Here is a 20,573-nt window from a genome sequence, read left to right on the forward strand (position 1 = left end):
ATCTAAAACGGTGCCTTGTACTTAGTATCCTCTATCATATGTATCAAAGGAGGACATGGAATTCCATGCAGCTGACAGTTACACAATAGTCTGCTCTTTCTTCAATGTCATGAAATGTTTGGAAGGCCATAGTTAAACAATATTTTCTCCATAAATCAATTCAGCATATCTGCATCAGAACAGGCAGGCAGATTTCTTCTGACTGGAGCAATCTGGACGTGGTCCTCTACCTCAGCTCTAGGGAGCAGCTGCAGTGAGGCACCTTGCTCTCCCATAGCACACTGGTGAACCCACAAGCCTTCATAGCAGTGCAAAGTACTGACCACAAAGTCAACTTAAATGCACTTCTGATGGTGGAAGGAATTTTTCTTTTTCACGTTTACATATATTACGTATACATGCTTTCTGCTTTGTGCCAATAAGTCATTCTCTATTGTTTTCCTTCAGTTCCCATTGTGAATTAGCTGATCGTTCCACCTCACTGGTGGACAGTTCAGTGAGTAAATGTTAAGTGATGTGTTTTCCAAACGTTATCACTCCTACAGGCCCTGACTAGCCTTGTTTTCAAAGTGTAGTTAACATGAGTTGGCTTCTACTTGTCTGTCACCAACTTAACATTTATTAAAGCATTGTTGTGACAGATTGTACAAGGCTTCTTTGAAGTAAAGGGTGTGAAATACTCACCTGTCACTAGAGATAAATATAAAAAGCGATGTTGGAGTAACCTATCTGAAGCAGTCAGAACAAAAACCCAGAATACAAGAGTACTGGGGGCTGGCGGACGAGTGGTTTCAGAGGATGCTGATCAGAGGTGGGAGTGGGATCGATGGAGTTGATCCCACAATGGTGATCTTAATGATGGTGAAGAGTCATTTCACAGGCAGTGAGAGCCCCATAAGAAGGTCAAATAAGGGGGGGCACCCGTCTTAGCCCTTCTGGAAGCCAGCCTTGGATTTTCAACTAAGGGCACCACATCTCAGGTGTTTGATTCTTGCTGTACTCAGAAAAAGAGAGTTAAGCTTACATGGTTTGTAAATAGGACTACGTCTAAGCAGCAGCTACATCCATAAACTAATTTCTCAGGCTCTACTAAATCCCTCAAAATGCTAGTTGTTAGCTTGCAGCTCACTTCAAAGAGATAAATGCAGTGTGGTCTTTCCTAGACTCTGAAAATAAGCAATGAAATCAGCAAGCATGATAAATGCATCCCTTTACAGTCCTTATATGCAAGAAGTCTGAGATGCTAAGCATCCAAAACATACATCAACTTTGTGCATGAACACAGTGCTCATGTCTACACACTGCTCTTAATCCATGCAAAATCATTCTGTAGTGTGTAGATGTGTTCAGGGGTACTTCTCATCTGTCCTTAAATTGCTTAATGCATGCAGACTTGACAGGATCAATTCAGTCTGGAAATTGTATATACATTTTCTAGGAGTTTTTTTTTTTCCCCTCAATTACTAAATGGTCCTAAGATTGCCCTTTTATATAATAATAAAACATAATTTTATAGCTACTGGACAGCTCAATATGCAATTATCTGTTTGGACAACCAATTAAGTGGTTGTTTTCTCAAGAAATGCCTGGAAAATCACACAGTTCCGCAAAAAGCTGCTGCTCCAGTTATAAATGCCTCTGAATATTCGCCTTCTAATGAAGCTGACTTTCAGGCACTGATCAGTGCGCTAAACATTCAGTTGTTAAGATTTTTTCATGGGTCTCACTGCTCTAAATGTGGAAGACATTCAGAAAAAAATGCGGAAAAAATATTTGAAGATCTTTACAAGCTGATATTGATGCCTAAATACATACGTGTATATTTTTGTGTGTGTATGGAGTGGAAAAGGAAGGTAAATGGCATATTTGACACCCCATTTTGTTAAAGCAAGCATTGACTATGATGAATTATTAACCTAGAAAGTTATGGGATATTGAAGAATAAGAGAGGAGGGTGATGGTATTTAATTTCTAGGTTGAATGCACCTACAGCTGTTCAAGTGTTTTTACTGAGTTAAATTTCTGCAATATGTGAAGTCAAACATCTGTGCAGACCTCTTCACTGCCTCCAAAATGGGAGGAAGATACACTGCTCTGGGACTTGTGTTTTTGGGGAAGGGCAAGGGGAGTGCAAGGTACCCATCGGAAAGAATTTAGGATCAGAAAGGTGTGGTGAAGATAAATATAAGAAGATAAGCACTGCTCTTCATTTAAAGCAGCATAATTCAGTAAAAATAGTGTTTTCGTTGTCCTGGCTACCTACTTAGAATTGGTTTTTATTTAGCGTTGTTCAAAATCGTTGTAGTTTGGTGTGTTTAGGAACACATTCACCTGGGCTAGGTTCCTGGCTTTGCACAGGCCTCTTTTGTTGGCAAATGAAAGAGCATTTTCCAGGACTGGCAGCAGTGCTGGCAGTTCATTTCTTTGCAGGTTCAGCAGCCACACCAAGTAACTGCATTGGGCCATGGCATGATAGCCTTGCAGTCTGCTGGCCCTCAGTGGGTTTTAGGGCATGCTTTAGGATGCCCTCGTGTAACTTAATGTAATTATATTACTGCCAGTCTAGACTAACATCTCAGACAAATGTAGTACACTATCTGTCACATTAGCTTTTTTCCCTTTTTTTTGTTAATTTGCTCAGAAATATAACACAACTAACATCTTACAGTTTTGGAATTGAGTTTGAAAGCACCAAATGAAATCTAAAGTTGTTACTAGAATTGGTGGGAATTACCTTTTTGGTACTTTTTATACACATATATACACATGTGCTCATATATCTATGTTCATAGATATATAAATCTACATACATATATATATATACAAATTTGGAAAACAAGACATGTCTTTATTTCTGACATATCTGTAATCCTGAATTCCTTATTACATTGTTGTTATTGTTTTTTTGTTTTTTTTTTTTTTTTTGTTTTTTTTTTTTTTAATACAGACAAAATAATTCCTGATAAAGAGCTTTGTAAATGCTTATTTTTCTGAAAAGAGAGGCAAGATAGCTCAGGACTGAGCATAGGATTGTACCTAAATCCTAGGATTTGGGCTTGATGCCTTCAGCCTAGCGTGACCAAGAATTCCCTGTGTGTATCTGTGCCACCCATCTGTGCTTTAGTGTTTCTGCCCCGAGAGCAGAGCTGTTTTGTTACTGTTGGGCTTCAGGATTTAAATAAGCGAGGGAAAACATTAAATGTGAAATTAAACAGTACTGCAACAGCAGTGGTACTTCTGCTAAATACTTGTGGAGTTCTACTTTATATAGTGTGATTAAAAACTTCTAATGCACTAAGCTTGATTTTTTTAAATGAATTTAAAATAAAATAGGCCATAAAAAAAAAAAAAAGAAAGAAAAAAAAGAAAGAAAAAAAAAAAAAAACACAAAAAAGCACCAACAGCATCCCTTGGGCAGTGCTAAGGTGGCTGAGTGCCAGAGGGACAGCCTGGTGGCTTTCCAGGCTGCACCTTTTGTTCCCTGGACCAGCAGGGAATGGCAGCGATGTGGAAGCAGCAGTTTAGCTCCCGGGCACAAAGAACTCCTTAATGCCAATTAAAAAGCGGACTTAATGAGTACCAAAAGCAGCCCCCGAGCCAGGCCTCCTTAGCTAAAAAAAAAAAGATGGGGAAAGCAACATGTCGTAGGAAATGATGGAATTTTGAAAATCCCATAAGAAACAGGGGGAACACCCTTTGCCTTCCCTACCGCATCCTCAGCTCTCACTCTGTTAAAGGGAAGCTGCCTAAAAATACAGAGGAGTAACTGGTGTAACTGTCCTGTTCAGAAAGCGACTTTTAGCTAGCTTGTGGATTGTTTGTGGTCAGCGTGTTATTTCTAACTAAAATGGCACTTCATAAAAATAACAAATCGTTGGCAACCATTGGTCTTTGAATTCTATTTCTAGTTCCAGTCTCTATTTCTGTTCCTCTTGGTTGCTTTTCTCCTAACAAATCAAACTTCAGGATTGCAGCAGGAAATTTAGATTTAACCTCAAGAGTCAATGTTTTGTCTCATGTCTGCTCTAATGTGATGCAGATGTTGGAACTGCTGTACGTAACTCAAGATTTTATTGAACTAGCCCTCCCTGCCTAATCGAAAACATAGCTAACTGTAGTGCACATACAACACAAATAATTCTGAAGGCACTAAGCTTGCGAATTTTATAAATATATTTACAAAATACTTGGGCTGTTACTGCAGTTGTACAGCCTTCAGCTCCTTGATAGAGTTTCTGCAATGGTAAAGAAGCAGAGTTCTTTGTCTCATCTGGTTTAAGAAGCAACAACAAGTAAACACATGAAAAAGCAATACCTGAAATTATTTACAGGCTGGACATTGTTTTTTCCAATTCTTTGTTTCTTCCTCTTTAAACGATAATCAGAAAGGCTGGGGAAAGAGAATATTTATTGCATCCCTTTTACATCTTTTGTTTTCCAGCACTCCTGATCTCCACTGTTCCTGCTCTTTTAGTCTGCCTTCTCTTGAGTTGCCACTCTGGCCATGCTGAAGGCTTAGATGTGTCTTTGCTGGGACTGAACATTAAACAATGACATTGCTTGAGACCCTATTAATCCATGTTGGCCCCAGTGCAAAGTAATGGGAAATAGTTCTTACCTGGGTCCATTCTTACTGCCTTTTAACTTGCCTTATTTCTAATAACCAGATAAAAGTTTGCTGCCCTGACTCTACACTGCATTTCTGAAATTTTTTAAAGGTAAAACCAGAAAGTTTACAATATTGGAGTGCTGTTCTCCCCCATAACAAAATATGAATTATGAATGTATTTAGTGCTCCCTCAATAATCCGTATGCCTTATATTATAAAAGCCAGGCAGAAGTATACTACACAGAGCAATCGCCAAGCAGCAAACAGACCAGGTAAAGGCCCTTGATACACAGAAAGTGGGAAAACCCAAACCCAAACTGAAGAGCTCTGTAGGGAAACATGGGTGTCACAGAGTAAGGAGGGGTTGCATACATTCTGACCCACTTAGGCTGACTAATATTGTTGCTTTTTCTTAAACCTTGAATGCCCACTTTTATCTGGAGTATTTCTTTGTCCCTCGGATGGACCAACACACCGTGTGTGGGTGTTGCACAGCATATCCGTGGGTCTTCAGCCAGCTCCAGGGCTCTCGGCAGCAGCAATGCAGAGACACAGCGTTAACAAAGGGAAATCCCTTGTCCTTTGTCAGTTAAAGCTGAGCTCCAGAAAGGTCACAGCTGTATTAAAAAAAAAAAAGACAAAAAAATCTCATCCAAACGATATCATGAAAATTAATTCATTTACAGCATTGTCTCAGCAAAGCAGCTCATTATTTTAATCTCAGTATATTGAACTGTAAACCTATTATTTCCCCACTAATGTGGGCAGCACTGTTGGAGGTTAATTGTCCTTATATATTCCACTGGAAAGCTTTTGGTGTCAGACTCGTCTCTTTCTACATGAACAGAGAGCAGCTCATGCAAAATGGGGCCGTGATCTTTCTTAGGTCCAGCAGAAGAACCTGTATTACAAATAACTGATCCTACCGACTCATTACATCGTCATTTTTAAAAATCTTCCAGCTATTGTCACTCACTACACAAGAAAATCTGCATCAGCAGCTACTTCTAGCAGCTAACTCTTGGAAAAATAAGGAAGGCTGTATTATTGAGTAAAGCCTCCAAATGGAGTTTGCATCCTGTGAGAAGTACTAGGATACTGAGTCAGTTCTAAAATGGCTCACTAGCTCTGCTATCATACGAGAGACTGTGAGGTTGTCAATGTAGAATGACTGTAAATCATAGCATATGAATCCTCTTCTTTTTTTTTTTTTTTTCTTTTCCTTCCAGGCTTCAGTTTACTTCTTTCATTTCCACAAACACTATACAACATTCACAGGTAAGTGAATTAATATTATATAAGTACTACCCCTCCCATTTAATTCTCTGCATGCAATTGTTTTCTTACATGAGAAATAAATGTAATCTTTCAGCCAGATGCTGTCCTGAATATGTGCTGTATTGGTTTTTTTTTTTCTTTCTTTCTTTCTTTCTTTTTTTTTCTTCTGGTCAGCTTTCAGCAGCTGACTGGTTTCTATTCCATGTCTGTAACTCCTCTGATTTTTCTTTCCCTTGCCATTCTCCGGACAGTCTCCCACTTTTCCTGGATGCTAAACTGATGAAAGCCCTCCAGTTATAAACACTGTGTTTTATTTGCAGCCAAATGTGATTTGTAACTTTTACCTGCTCTAGGTAACATTCTGTAGCCGATCATTCCCACTCCATAAAGGAGTTTATTGTCTTTCAGATCCTCCTGTAAAACTTCTCTCTGTCTGAAGGCTGCAGATAATTGCCATCAGATATGGGCTAGGCACGTGGCAAGCTGTGATTACATCCAAGAGTTGTCTTGCTGCACCTAGAAATTTTATACACAGCTCAGTTATACTCTGATGGCCTATTTTTATTAACGCTCTCTGCCTTCCTCTAGTATTTGGTAGCTCGTTTCCCTCATCTGTCACATCAGGTCTCTCAGATACTATGTTTCTTGGAGGAGGGACTGTCACTCCCTGTCTTCAGGAATTAGCAGGAATGAATATTAGCATTTAAATTTTGGAGAGACTCTAAGATGATAATGCATAGTTCCTACGGAGCCCTTTTCATGTCGCCCTATAGCCCTAGGGAAGGCGATGGGGGGCAGGAAGGGTTGAGGACCTGCAGAAGGGCTGGGCTCTGGGGCAGGTTGCTTGGGGCAGCTCTGGAATGGGGCTAGGGGCAGTGGAGCAGGGGACTTTGCTTCAGGGAGGACTGGGAGAAGGCAGACAGCATGTCAAGCCCTGGCAGCAGCAGCAGCATTTACCCTGATGAACATCGAGTTTTTGTTCTCTTTCCTCTCATTTCGAGACTTTTGTTTAGCATTTGCCATCTCATGTCATTATCTGACATAGGTCTTCTGGTGGGATTTATTGTTCCCCTGAACAGCAGAGCACAGTAATTCTAAACATCCAGTCAGGGTTGCTTGAAGAATCCGTACACGAGCTATGTGATGATGAGGGATTTGAGTTTTCCAATAATCTTCTTTCTTTCTTCATCCTGCTGCCTGTGCTCAGTTGTTATTTTATCAGAAGAATGCTCTTTTTCGGAATGAGAAAAATATTTACTGGATTTTTGTCTAGCTGCTTTTATAAACACAAATATTCAGAGATTTTAAACAGGATATTTTGCAGTACACTTCAAACACAGAATCATTCGTCTGAAATGTATATATGAAGAAATGGTTTAATGTTAGTGAACTTTTAGTACATCAAACCTCCTACTGCTTTTATAACTTCTGAGTTTTGCTCGAATGAGTAAGCAAGAAAGATGCAAAAGTTATTGATGTTACACTTATCTTTTTTCTATCTGACAGAAAATACACTCCTTTACTACCGATAATACTGTTATCTCTAAGAGGAAACTTAAAATGTCCAAGAGAACACAATTCATAATTAATTTTCCATTTCTTTAATTAGTAAAAAAAAAAAAAAAAGTGTCTCCCTGTCTCTCTACCTTTAGGTTGCACTTTGCCAATGATGCAGGATTGTCTAGCAGCACCTTAGCTTGACCAAGACAACAGCAATTCCTGCCAGCCATGTTCATGGCTGTGTTGCCACTTAAAACGTGGGGCATATCAGCTGAAGTCATTACATGTCTCACATTAGAAGGTTCATCATCTAAAAATGTATGTTTTGACTTCACAACACATCTGCATGCTGTGCATGTGGACGACAGCTATGGTACTAGAGCTAGTGGTCTGCTGCCAGACAGTGATTAGGGAGGGGAGCTGAACAGAAGCTGTGCATACAAAGCAGTATAATTTTAGCCCAGAAATCAGTGTTTGTTGGGTATCCTACAATTTTTCTTAAAAAGCCCTGGTACCTAACACATTTGCACAGGTAGTTGTGCTGCAAGATGAATTCCTGGGCTGAGTTCAGGCTAGAGTTTGAAGTTACTGTGTGGAAATAGAATGGATAAATTTTCTCACTCCATAAAATCATTGTATTTATTTACAGAGCACATCTAAAGAAAACACTGAAGAATGGTTCTTTGTATGAAGGACTCCTACCTCTTGTGTCACCTCTGTTGCTATTCGTTCTTCTTACAGTCTGGGTGGTTTTATCTCCAGGCAACATATTAGCAAAGCAACCAAGATTGTTTTTATGGATGGTTGGGGTTACTTTCTCAAATGTTATTGTAAGTATGTTTGTGGTGGTGGTATTATTTAGAGACAGCTTTGTGTCAGCGAGACTTCTATTTTTACATAAATAAACAGAAGGGAACAGAAACTGTAGTTAAAATTCAGCAGGATCGCCTACACCACTCCTCTACCTCTGTGTTACGCTCTCTCTTACAAAAATACATCACAGCAGTTGTCTGGGCTGGGGACGCTTACAGTGCTGCAGTACTTATTCTACTACAGCAGAACATTTTAATGATTTTTTTTTTTATTTTTTTTTGCCCCAAGGCTTTATGAATAACCCTGGGAAGGCTCCCCTTCCAGAAATCTAACAGATATGCACTGCATATAGGCAGAAATGTAAAATGAAGCTCAATGCAGGCACAGACTTACCAGCTAGAGCCGGGGGTGGCTGTAGCCTTCGCCTCCTGCTTTCCCCATTAACATGGCACACGCAGTCCTGTATCCTGCATGTCAGCTGATCCCACATCTCCCCCTCACCGTTCAGAATAAGGCCATGCCACCCACATCCTTTTTTAAGGGAAGATGTGAAGTGATGCAGGAGCATAGTGATGGCTCTCTGTCCAAGGGTTGCCTTCTCCTACACCACATGAACACCGTTTCCAGTTTTGCCCCTTGTAATGCCAATGGGGCGACATCAACCTTGGTGAACAGCATGGGCAGCCAGGCAGTAATGCTGACCATTGCAGGAAACACAGGGCTTTCTTCTTTGCAGGAGGCCTTGTGCTTCTTTTCTTGCCAGGAGAGTAGCAAGTGAGCAGCAGCTAAGTAGAAAGGTGTTCCTCTGGTTGATGCTAAGGGACCCTAAAGGACAGTGACTGCTGGCATTTTAGGAAGGCAGTCTCCATCACCATCCAAAATCATTATCATTGAGCAACACTGCATCCAGTGTAAAAGGTGGAAGTCTTGAAATGTCTTGCATTGTGAGAGAGAGCTTGGAAAATGCAGGAATTATTAAAAGGGAAAGCAGAACCCCTCCAGAAACATATTAAGGAATGAAAAAAATAATTGTGATACTTGCTACATGTATTCTATAAATACATGTTTCTGAGGGTCGCAAATCGAACAATTCCATCTTAAGGACTTAATATGACAGAAGCTCATAGAAACATAGAAGAAAAATAGTAAGGCAAACCAGAAGTTTCTCAGTAGACTGCATTTTCTAAGGCATTGAGTGTAGCGCACATACTTAAAGGCCTTGGTTTTAGTTTTCCAAAAAACATCCACTGCAGTACGAGAGGCTTACATGAATTAAAAATGCCTGCATGTTAGCTGAAATGTAAGCACTTTAAAAGCGAGCATTAAAAATATATGTGTGTTAGCTGTAGTTTATCACGTTTTAAAAGTGACAAACAAGCCCGCCTTTCCTGTCACCTCCTCTGGTACCTCCAGCAGCAGAGGGACGGCTGTCGGAGCCATGCTCCCAGCTCTGTCACAGCCTGACGTGCTGGGTTTTCATTATCTGGCCTGCAGACCACGGACTGCAGCCCCTGTCTCTCTACTCGATGTTATCCCAAACTCCTTGTGCCTTTGGCAATGTGCTCCGTTGCCCCGCTGACCTTTTGGATAAAGGCCTGGCCATGGACCCGGCCTTGCAGCTGCATGAAGTCAGGACGTGTGGGGACGGTGGTGGCCTCCCATCTGTGGGCAGAAGGAAGGGCCTCCAGCCTGTCCTGAGAGGTGGGACATTTCCAACATTTTTGGTTAAACTGAGGAAAAAAGGCCTAAAAAGGGAAGACGCTTGTCCTTGTCTTTCCTGCAAAGCCCTCAGAGGCGAGTGTCCTCACTTGAGTGAAGGATTCAGGCCCCACAGAGGGGACCTTTAGCTGTGACCACAGTGGCAGTGCAGCAGCTGAGGTGGTGGTCCCCTGATGGCTGCCTCAGGAGATGCTTCGTGAGGAACCTCCTGGGGAGATCATAAAAGATGCTCAGGACCCACCTAGGGGTATACACCACAGAGATTTAAATCCAGCAGGGCCAGGGTAGTGCAGCAAGGTGGAGGCAAGGGGGATTGGAAAGCAATCTCTGATACCCTCTGGAACAATTTGTAAGGACTTACAGAATTGGTGCTATTCAAAAAATTCATTGTCAATATCCAATAATTCAAAGTAAGCAAATAAATTTACATATGTAGGAAAGCCAGTATTTTCATTAGATTTCAGTCAGACTGCTACTCCTGCTGTTACAGGATTTCAAGCACTGTACAGGGAATGATTTTTTTTTCATTTTTTTTCCCCACTGTTTTCAGGATGCATAAAATCTATTTGTGACCACATTCAAATATTGAATGAAACTTAAATACATAAAAATTTCCTAAATTCCCCCCCCCCTTTTTTTTTTCCTGAAGAGAATGTGTATGAGACAAATGGCTTAAGGAGTCTAAAACAGGTAAAAGCCTTGAGTGCCTTACTGTATAAATCTGAACTTAGCTGAGTTCATCTCATGACTTTTCAAGATCTCAGTAAAATTAAGCTAATTGTTTTCCGTTGAGTCATGCATCGTATATTCATTTTTTTTTCTGCCATTCTGAGTGGGATCCCTTTCCTGGGGCCCCAGCTCCATCTCCAGAGAGCTCATCTCCATAATCGAGCCAGGGAAATGGTGCTGCCCAGGTGGGTGTTTTAGTATACGGAGTAGTGCTAGGAAAGAAAAACAGGATTTGAAAGAGACATACATTGCTTTCTCTCCCTTACATACCACAAACCAGAATATATTCCTGCCATGCCATGTGATTAGAATACCACTGTGCTCTCCTAGTGACTAAGTGGTGGCAATTTGATTTGGGATTACAACTTTACGAGGCTGTGTGAAAGCACAGTGTCAAACAAACTGCCCTTTCGCAAAGCCGGGCTTCAGCTCATAAAGTGCAGCATGTCAAAACACTGTCTCCCTAAAAGAAGTGTGTATTTTAAATTACTTGCAATAAAGTCCTTTAAGAGTCACGGACAATGAGGCACAAAGTTTGTCATCGATAGTAGTAGAAACAGGCTCCATTTTGAAGTCTAGCCTGTTTTTTTCCCCCGTCAAAAGCAACCCACAGAGAAAACGGATGCAGGCTGTCTAGGAACACACTGACCGTCCTCTGCTTCTCACCTGGCCACCTCTGTTCCCACAGTGCAAAGTCATCGTCTGCCAGATGAGCAGCACCCGGCCCGAGCTGCTCCACTGGTTCCTGTTCCCCTTGGCGCTGGTGGTCTACGCAGCCATCTCGGGGCTGCTGGGCTGGGCAGAAGAAGCGGTGCTGGCCGCGTTCACCGCGCTGGTCACGGCGGCTCATGTGCACTACGGCATCTGCGTGGTAAGAGGGCTGCTCCAAAATGACCGGGCAAGAGCTGTGTGGGGCATGGCGCTGATATAGGGCCTGGGGATGGTGTCTGTGCTCTCAGGCTGGGGCCCTGTCCAGGAGTCTGAATCTTAAGTTACAGGTTTCTCGTGTTTTATTTAGTCTAAAGTTTAAAAAAAAATAAAAATAACATCAGTTTGCTGCTGGCAGTGCCTTTTTGTGCATGCAGCGGCCTCAGTGATGAATAATTCCTATGAAATGACTGGTATTGGCTTTAAAACTATCACAGTCATAATATTTATGGACAGGTTTACATAACAGCTGATCCGTCTGGCACGAATGCCCTCACCCCTTTGCCCTTTCTTCTCCTGAGGTTACTTGAGTGAAAAAAACAGGAAGGTAAAATGCAAAGTAAAATGCATAAAATTCCTACAGTAAGGTGGCTAACTCTGCTTTCAACCTGCAGGCAAAACAACTGTCCACACTTCTCATCTTTTCATGGCCTTCTATTTAGCATCTCTCAAGCTGGAGACACAAACGGTTTTCCAGTTCATTCAGTCTTACTCACACATTTTCATGTCTGTTAGATATCAGTTTTGTCATTTATTATCCTCTGAATTACTGCTTAAATTCATTTTTCCCTAGCTAATGCCTTTTTTTTTTTTTTCCAAAAAGCATTGTCAAATAATCCTTAGGAAAGTGTCTTAATGGGGGCTTATGTTCAAATAAAACATCTTGCATGGCAAAGACCTCATTTCACAGGGATTTGCTCAGCATTCCTTTATTTAAGATAGCTGTTGGGATGCGAGGATTTTTCCTCCTGCCTTTGCAGGAGGCCTTTTGTCAGCAGACATTGCCAGTGTAGTGGACTTCACCCAAGCACCACCAGGGGCCAGTCAGTGGAGATCATAATGGGATCACCTGGTCAAAATCCACTATTGAATGAGTGGGCCCAGCTCCATCATGATTTATGAGGGTTGTGGATCTGGCCTGTAGTAATTTAACTTCCCATCGGTGTGCTGCAAGAAGAGTGCCACGATCACAGCTCTCATGCTTGGATACTTGTAGGTCCCCACATGCTCCTAGGGCCCCAAGTACACCAGGGCGGCGGCTGGGTCCTCACCAGTGTGACTGGGAGAAGAGAGATGGGGAGCTGTGAAGCTTGTACAGGGCTGTTTGCTAATCTCTGTGATTTATCTTTAGGGGAGGCAGCTGAGCGAACACTTCAACATTTACATCTTTTCCCTGAAGAAACGCGTCCAAGAATGAACACCTGCACTACGGTCAGACTGTAACACTTGACATGGAGATTTCCAGCTCTTTTGATGTGATAAATAGTGGAATTAATCTGATTAAAATAACCAAAGAATAGAATAGTCCAGATACTCGAACAACTGCGACAACGAGCTATGCAGCAAGATGCTTCATCTCAGAGGAAAATTCCTGTCCAGCAGAGACGTGTTTACCAAGTTGTGCTGCTGCTAATATTTATTCTCTTTCCTAATGCCATGTCACTTTCTCTGAAGCTTTCGTCTTCCTCCTCCTTGCCACTGTGCCCAAAGCCCTTGATAAAGCTGTGCTGGGTTATGTGGGATCCTTGGTGTTTTATAACCAGAACTGGCTTTGCCCAGACTCTTCACCACTGAGACCCCGGCAATGCAAACCCACCCACCACATCCTTCCCACTCAGACATCTGTGCCTGCTGCAGTTTCCATATTCGTTTTCTCACAACTCATTTCTTCCATGCAGTCTCCTGAAGGGCTTATGCACATTCAGTCTTTTCTTCACCTCAGACAAATGTGTGAAGAGAATGAGATCAGAAAGCTATGGGCACACTGAAGTATTTTTGAAATGCAGGATCCCTACCCCCCAGCATTAAGATGAAACTCAGCTGACCTGTATCCGTCCAAAATGCAGGCTCCATACCAGAGGCGCTTGCTTTTATACTTATTTTCTCTTTTTTCTATTTCTTTTATACTTATTTTCTATTATTTTATATTCAAGCACATTGTTGATATTTAAGTAGCAACAAGCAATATGCCCTACAAAGGTAACCAGCTGAGAATAAATTTGGCCAACAAATGCTTGAATATGCTCATATTTCACTGCAAAGCACACAGCTTTCTAAACCATGAAACGAGCAGTGAAAAATGAGCCAGCCATGCACATTCTAAATATTTTTGAACCTTGTCTATCAGTGCAAAATGCTAAGCAAACAATTATTTGCCTGTGTTCTTGAAACAAATTTTTGTGGTTTCAGATAATGACAAAAAAACAACAAACAAAAAAACCCAACCAAATCAAACAAGAGCTTTTTTTTTGACATTACACATTCGCATGCAGATGTAAACTGCTCTCTCCATCTATAATATATGTGGGCTTTCTGTGTGCCTTGGAGGAAGAACGAGGAATTTGAGTTTTATCCCTTTTCATATGCTGCCCTAGCCAAAGGGACTTTGTGGCCTTGAAGCACTAATGAAACAATCTGTCTGCTTTCCCCAAGGTAAGCATTTTATTGCATTTCTTGCACAGGGGGGTGAGATTGACTGACTGGCATGTTTATTAAACTGTTAAGTATCTCACTTGCCAGAAGCAGGGCAGAAACATAGGTGTTGAGCCACTAAACTTCAGGTTCACCATTTTCAATTTGTAGACCTTTTTTTCCTTTTTTTTTTTTTTCTTTATCACTGGCCTGATGACGTTTTCCCCAGTTAACATCCTTGTACATCAGTAAGAGCACTACAGTTTTTGGATGACCACCGACTAGTCGTATCTTCCACCTGTATATTATGTGAACAGCCTCAGTTTAGGGTTGCCTGTCACAGTAGTTGGCCTACCACGATGTTGGTAGGGCAGACTTCCCCCAGCAGCGGCTCCGAGTCTGAGGCAGGCCTGCACCGAGCAATCTCACCGCTTGCTGAAGTATTAATTCAGATAGAAGATACACTGGTATAAAAGTCTGACCTACTTCAATATTTTTAACCTGTCCATCAAAAGCATCTGGAGGAAGTCCTGACAAGAAAAGAATAAGAACACAACAAACAAAAATACCTCTGGCTTGCAAGTGGTTGTACTGGAGGAACTCCATGGACAGGCTTTCCTTTTCCCTCTATTTTGCACTTACTTATAAAAGCAGTTAGAAATAAGGGGCACAAAAGCTGCACAATTTGATACACTGTAATGGAGTATTTTGAAATACTGCATTAAATGAAATTATAAAACTTGAACTGCCATAAGCTGCCTGCACTCGTACCTTTCTACAGTGTCTATAGCATCACTTTAAAAGGAAATTAAGCTCCGGACAGCTTTTTTGTATTCCACGTGAAGACATGGCAAACTTTTTTTTCCTTTTGAAAGTAACTTGTCACTACAATCTCTATAAAGACAAGTATAAACAGATAATGTAATGCACTGTGTACATATCGAATTGTTAGCCACCTCAGATGGTAACTGGTTCAATGAAAGGGAATAAAAACACTTTGTTCATACGGCAGTATGGTCAGATTTATTTTGCAAAGTCCAATAATGATATGAAGATGACCAGAGCTTGGTTTAAGAACAATTTTTTATGGCCAAAAAATTAAGTCAGAGAGTTTTCTTTTGAACTATTTGAACTGGAAAACGCATTACTTCCTTTTTGCACTGTGGAGTATTCACATGAGCCCAAAGACACACCTCCCCCACGTCTTACGAAAAGCAATACAACTAGCACTGCTCACACAGGTTTGGGTGCCCAGTTTGGAAATTGGCTCCTCGGGTCCCTGCTTCACCTACCCCCATATCAGAAACATTCCCAAAGTGGGGCCCTGGGGTACCTGGAGGTAGTGGGAGGAGCTGGTCTGACCTTGCAGTGGTGGCACGCAACCAGGTGGCTTCAACCTGTGGCAGAAAGATCTAAAACAGGTGGCTTTTAGGTACTGCAAGAAAGATTCATCCCTGAATCCCTTACAAAAGTCCACTGGGTGCTTCAGTGCCTTTGCTGTTGTGCTCTTTTCACCTCCCAGCTCCCTTCAGCTTTGCTTTTGATGTACCCAAACTAAGTGATGCTACAGGAGATTTAGTACTCTGAAATTGGAAAGCATTTGCCATAAAAAAAGAATGTTCTGTTTCCATGTACATATATACACACATATATACATACATGTACCTTTTTTTTTTTTTTTTTTTGTAGAAAGTGATACAGTTTCTGGGCTCTTGGGGAAAGAAATAGACACTACCTGCACACACTGGGATAAGTGAACTTATTTTTTTAAAGCAGCTGTCTTTTTCTTCCTGCTCCCATATGCACTCAATAACAAAGCAATTAAATATATGTATTTTAAACAGAAAGGTATTGTTTTAGAATGTTTTGAAGTCTCTAGAGCTAGACAGATTTTAACATATATTTTTTTATTAAATATGTAAAAAGATAAACGCAAGTCAAGTTATTCACATATTCAGACAAAAATCTACTCTACCATGCGACAATTTGTGGATAATGTAAAATGACTGATACATCTGGATAAGACTTTTTGTATCTATTATGTCATTACTTATCTATTTATAATTAACAATACATATGTTTACATTCCTTTCAGTTTACATTTAATATATAACCAAAGCTTTATGGTGTGCTATTTAGTAAAGGTAATTACAAATGCATATCAAAACCATAACGGAATAATGGGTTACTCGCAGGGGGTGGGAGGAGAAGGACAACTCTTTCCCCTTTCAGAGCATCGCTGTCCCCTCAGCACAGCCACATTTCTAGTGCCCAAGAGGTAATTTACTGCCCTGGCTCCCTGCATCAGTCACTTCCTCCTTGACACAAGCAGCGAGACCACTACACTCCTCAGATCAAAAAAAGGATATAGAGAACATAAGGAAACGAAGTTCAGCTTTTGTTGTTGTTGTTCCTTAAATGTGCTTCAAAGAGAAATGTTCAGAGGCGCCACAGCCTGACTATGAACCCCTGGGAGCTCAACAACCCAACTGTTTGCACCTTCAGAGAAGCATTTTCTCTTGAAGTGCTCTCCCTGCACCTGCTCGAATATTAGCAGAAGGACAAACTGCAGTCATCAGAGACTGCTGATGATGATTAGGTTTGTAGCCTGATCCCAAACTCCTTGCCCCATCAGAAATCCCCTATAAAGGACGTTCTGGAGACTGGAAAAAAAATTAGTGACTGCTCTTCAGTTCAACAGCATTATGAAGAACTACCGTTTATTACAATGACAATTGTAATAAGTACACAGGTTCTAATAAACACAAATACAATGAAAATGACAATTCCCCCATCTGTGGTGATTCTTGGAAATACTTAGTTTGGAAAATACACATTTTTATAAACCAGATCTTATTTGTAACCAATCAAAATCAGAAAGGAAAGTGCTGGCCTGCAGGTTGCAGTACTTTTGCTATTATCAGGTAGGCTGTGAGGTCAATGCTGGAGGCAGGGCCAGAAGATCTTCAACCCAGAGGGTCTAGAAACTCTACGGGCGCAGGGAGCAATCAAGGAGATAGAAATACCTGTTCTAATGTTTTAACAGTATTTTATATATCGCCTGCGGTGCAACACAACAGCAGCGTTCTCACATTTAACTAAGAGCCACTTAGCTGCAAAAGATTTCTTAGGAACAGAAAACTGCATGTGTGCGCGCGTGTTGGTGGGCTGATTAATTAAAAACCTCTCTATGGAAGCATCAGCTGGGAGCTCATGCTCTAGGAGTGCATGAAGACCTAAGAAGGTTTAGCTGTTCAATGGGTTTTTGATTTTTTTTCAGTGACTGCAGACTGGGTTGGGACTTCCATGTACCTGCTTGATCAGAGGAACAATCCAGAATTACGGAAAGTCAAGTGAGAGACCAAGAATACCAAGCATAAAATATTCAGAGAGACTAGGATGCACAGTTTCACGATAAAAACAAGGAATGCTTTATACACTTCAAGATACCTGTTTATAAAATACCATCATTTAGAACAGGGCGGTGGGGACCGTTCTGGAAAGGAGCACTCTCACTGCGGGCGCCTCCAGGGTGGATGTGCTGCTGCACCACGCCAGCCTCGCTGCAGGAAGGTCAGCCAAGCACAGAGCTGGCTCTCTCCTCCTTGGTCAGCGGGTCTGATGCATGCACTGTCTCCAAGGAGGACGTCTCGCTGCCTCTCCACACTTCAGAAGCGGCCTCAACACCCACGAGGTGTCCCCCACCCACTTACAGGGAGTTCTGGGGTTTTCAGGGCTAGTTCTGTGGCTGGGTTTCCCCCATAGCTTGCACTAGTGAGGAAGCTTTCTGTCTTCCAGACTTGCAGCAGAGGGGGGAGGATAGCAAAAAGAAATGTCTGGCCTACTTTGTCCTCTTCTGAGGGGTGGGAAGCCAAGCATGACAGCAGAGATCGTGTCCTGCAGCTACACTTGTGTCAAGGAGATTCCTCTCCTGCATCAGCACTGAGCCCTCTGCAGGCAGAGCTGAAGCTGGAGGCTGGGACAGGACTCCTCGGGAAGGAAGAAAAGCTGGGAAATGTCTATTGACTAGTCAGGAAACTGGGAGGGTTTTCAAAAAACGGAAGTGGATGTCTGTCCTCCAGAAATAAGTCAAAAAACATACCATGCAGCTTTCTAACAAGCTTTCTAAACACAAGGTTTTAAATCTCTCCTAGTGAAACAGATGCTATGCCTTCCATTTCGTGAAGGCGGGAAAGGAATAAACGTGAGCAACACGAGCATTTTCCTCCACAACACACCTCATCGTTATGGCTTGAGCACGACTTCCACTGTATCCCTTTATTCCAATTGACCGAATTTACGCCCCGAGGCAGATGTACTAGGAAACGCCAAAGCACCACAAAGTGAGAGACACAGCTAGTGGTACGGTACTTCTTGCCACACAAAATGCCAATATAAATATGTTAGAACAAGTTACAAGTGTATCATACTTAAGACAAAAAGAAAAAAAAATAAATATATATATTTTCTTAAAAGAGCAGAACAAATCTCAAGCAGCCAAGTGGTGAAGTTGCAGTGATGTACAGTAGGTGATGTAGCCCTACAACCTCTTGGGAAGATACACTGAAAGAAGACTTCTGCAAATGCATCTTGGCAAAGTATGGGTACAGAATGCAGTGGTTGGCTGGCACTCACTATGGTACATAAATGTTAATGGCAGACTGGGAGTGAACTGATTTCAAGTTTGAGGCCACACATGTTCCATTCTCCAGAAGAAAGTTCTCACACAAAATGAAAATTGTCAGAGACGCTGGGTGAGTCAGTACTCCTCCTGCTGCTGGGGCTGGTCATGGACTTGCTCTTCACCTTCATGCTCTTCTGTGTGGCCCTCCTGCAGGCAGAAAAAGACCCCAAAACATCCTTCAGCAGACAGCATTCCTCATGTAACATCACCCCACCATGCTCCCTCTGGCCTCAAGTTCAACTTTTAACTTTCATTCAAATGAGAAGACATCAACACAGAACAGTGAATAACTCAAGTTTGCCACTGATTTGACACCCTCATATTCTGTCTCCATTTCCCTGTCTGCATCCAATGTCTGTTTGGCCTTTCACAAGGCTATATGAGTTAGATTGCTTAATATTAAGCTATGTGCTTCAAATATTAAGACAAAGTTGAGATTCAGAGTTTGTTTTGCTTTTTAAATCTCTCTGCTGCAATGAAAACTGGCATAAAATAAATGCTAACTCTCAGGTAACATAAATCAGAGCTGTTGTACGAATGAATCTCTCAGTAGCTCTTTTGCATAATTTTTTATTTAACTAGTTTTAAGGCTATGAGAAGTCTGTTTACTGCAATTTGTTGCTGCAGCCTATGGGGTGTGGGCACAGTTAAATTCAAAACAGAGTAAAAACACTTCCATGGAGTAATTAGGCATATTCATGTTGATTTGCTCATGATATTGTGAACTGTTTGTTTCTGTACTACTTTTGGACTTGCACAAAGTGAGCTGTTTCCTGAGAAGAGCAGAATTTTGTGACTTACAATAAAATGCATTTATTTTGCTTTTAATCGATGTATACGCAGTACTGATACTTCCCCCAAAAAAGTGTCAGTTTTCATCCTCACAGCATTAGCTGTTTTAGCAAGTGAGCAGTTCAAATAACCAGGTAGTGAGATATTCCAGTCAGATGTTATATCATAGCATCCTGATGTCCTCCCATTTTCAGCCTGTCCACCGATTTCTGAGCCTGTCTGCTACAGTTTTCACACAATCTTCACTCCAGGTTTGTATCACAAAATGGACAAGACGCTTTTGCCATCACATACTTTAAAAACTAAACTCACTTTTTTTTTTTTTAGGTCAGCTACACTACTTTCCCCAAATGATATACTCATGCTAGTACAGCCCAGAGTTCAAAGGCTATCAAAACCCTGATTTTCAATGTTACCCAGAAAACAAAGCCAAAGATTTGCTAAGCATGAACACATTTTCTTTGGAAGAAGTCCGGTATTCACTGATTTACAGAGCTACTGGTAGAACGCAGGCGATCACTAATGAACACCTTCTTGCAAATGATTATTACACAGTATTTTCTATAACTGTGCCTCTGCATATACATTCCTGTTGTGAGAGGAAACCCTGACTGAGAAGAATGATGGATCCTCATTGCACGTGATACAAGTTTTTAAACAGTTTCCAAGTTAGAGACAACAGACCTGGTATCTTGAGTTGGCCTAGATCTATCAGAGCTCAGAAAGGCTGGCTGTTTCTTACAGCACTCTATATTCCCATCAGGTGTAGCTACATGTACAGATTCTCTCTTAAGTGCATTTCCATCCTTCCACAGCACACTTCGCTGAAAAGATCCTACACATCTACTCCCTGCCCTGCATTAGTAGTGCTCAGCTGTAGGCAACTCTCAAGGAAAACCCTTTTCCAAGACACCAAGCTGCCACTGGAAATGCACCCTTGCTGATGAGGTGCCTCTGCAGAACTTGCCTGGCTCCCAGCAACTTCCATCAGAAGCGAGCAGCCTGGACAACAGACTTTAAGACACTGATAATGCCAAGCTTTCAAACTGGAGGCAAAAACTGAAAGAAAAAGGAGGCCATAATTTGAATCTTCCCGGAACAGTTCAGAGC

At 41.6% G+C, this 20,573-nt stretch overlaps 2 protein-coding genes across 8 annotated transcripts in view; one reads left to right on the forward strand and one right to left on the reverse strand.

Moving 5' to 3' along the window:
* The window catches only part of LOC311430999 (ethanolaminephosphotransferase 1-like), a 56,529-nt gene extending 40,351 nt beyond the window's left edge, over positions 1-16,178 (forward strand). Inside the window, exons 7-10 of the mRNA XM_084508049.1 lie at positions 5,839-5,887; positions 8,037-8,217; positions 11,337-11,519; positions 12,708-16,178. Coding sequence (XP_084364175.1) covers positions 5,839-5,887; positions 8,037-8,217; positions 11,337-11,519; positions 12,708-12,773 — 479 coding nt within the window. The 3' untranslated portion in view covers positions 12,774-16,178. The remainder of the gene's footprint in view (positions 1-5,838; positions 5,888-8,036; positions 8,218-11,336; positions 11,520-12,707) is intronic.
* A 512-nt stretch (positions 16,179-16,690) lies between these two features.
* MAPRE2 (microtubule associated protein RP/EB family member 2) overlaps positions 16,691-20,573 on the reverse strand; it is a 98,191-nt gene continuing 94,308 nt past the window's right edge. For all 7 annotated transcript variants that reach the window (XM_084508055.1, XM_084508054.1, XM_084508050.1 and 4 more), the window contains one exon: positions 16,691-18,818. In XM_084508055.1, the coding sequence (XP_084364181.1) occupies positions 18,747-18,818 (72 nt within the window). In that variant the 3' untranslated portion in view covers positions 16,691-18,746. The remainder of the gene's footprint in view (positions 18,819-20,573) is intronic.

The sequence above is a fragment of the Aythya ferina genome, assembly GCF_964211825.1.
Source record: "Aythya ferina genome assembly, chromosome: 2".
NCBI classification, from domain to species: Eukaryota; Metazoa; Chordata; class Aves; order Anseriformes; family Anatidae; genus Aythya; species Aythya ferina.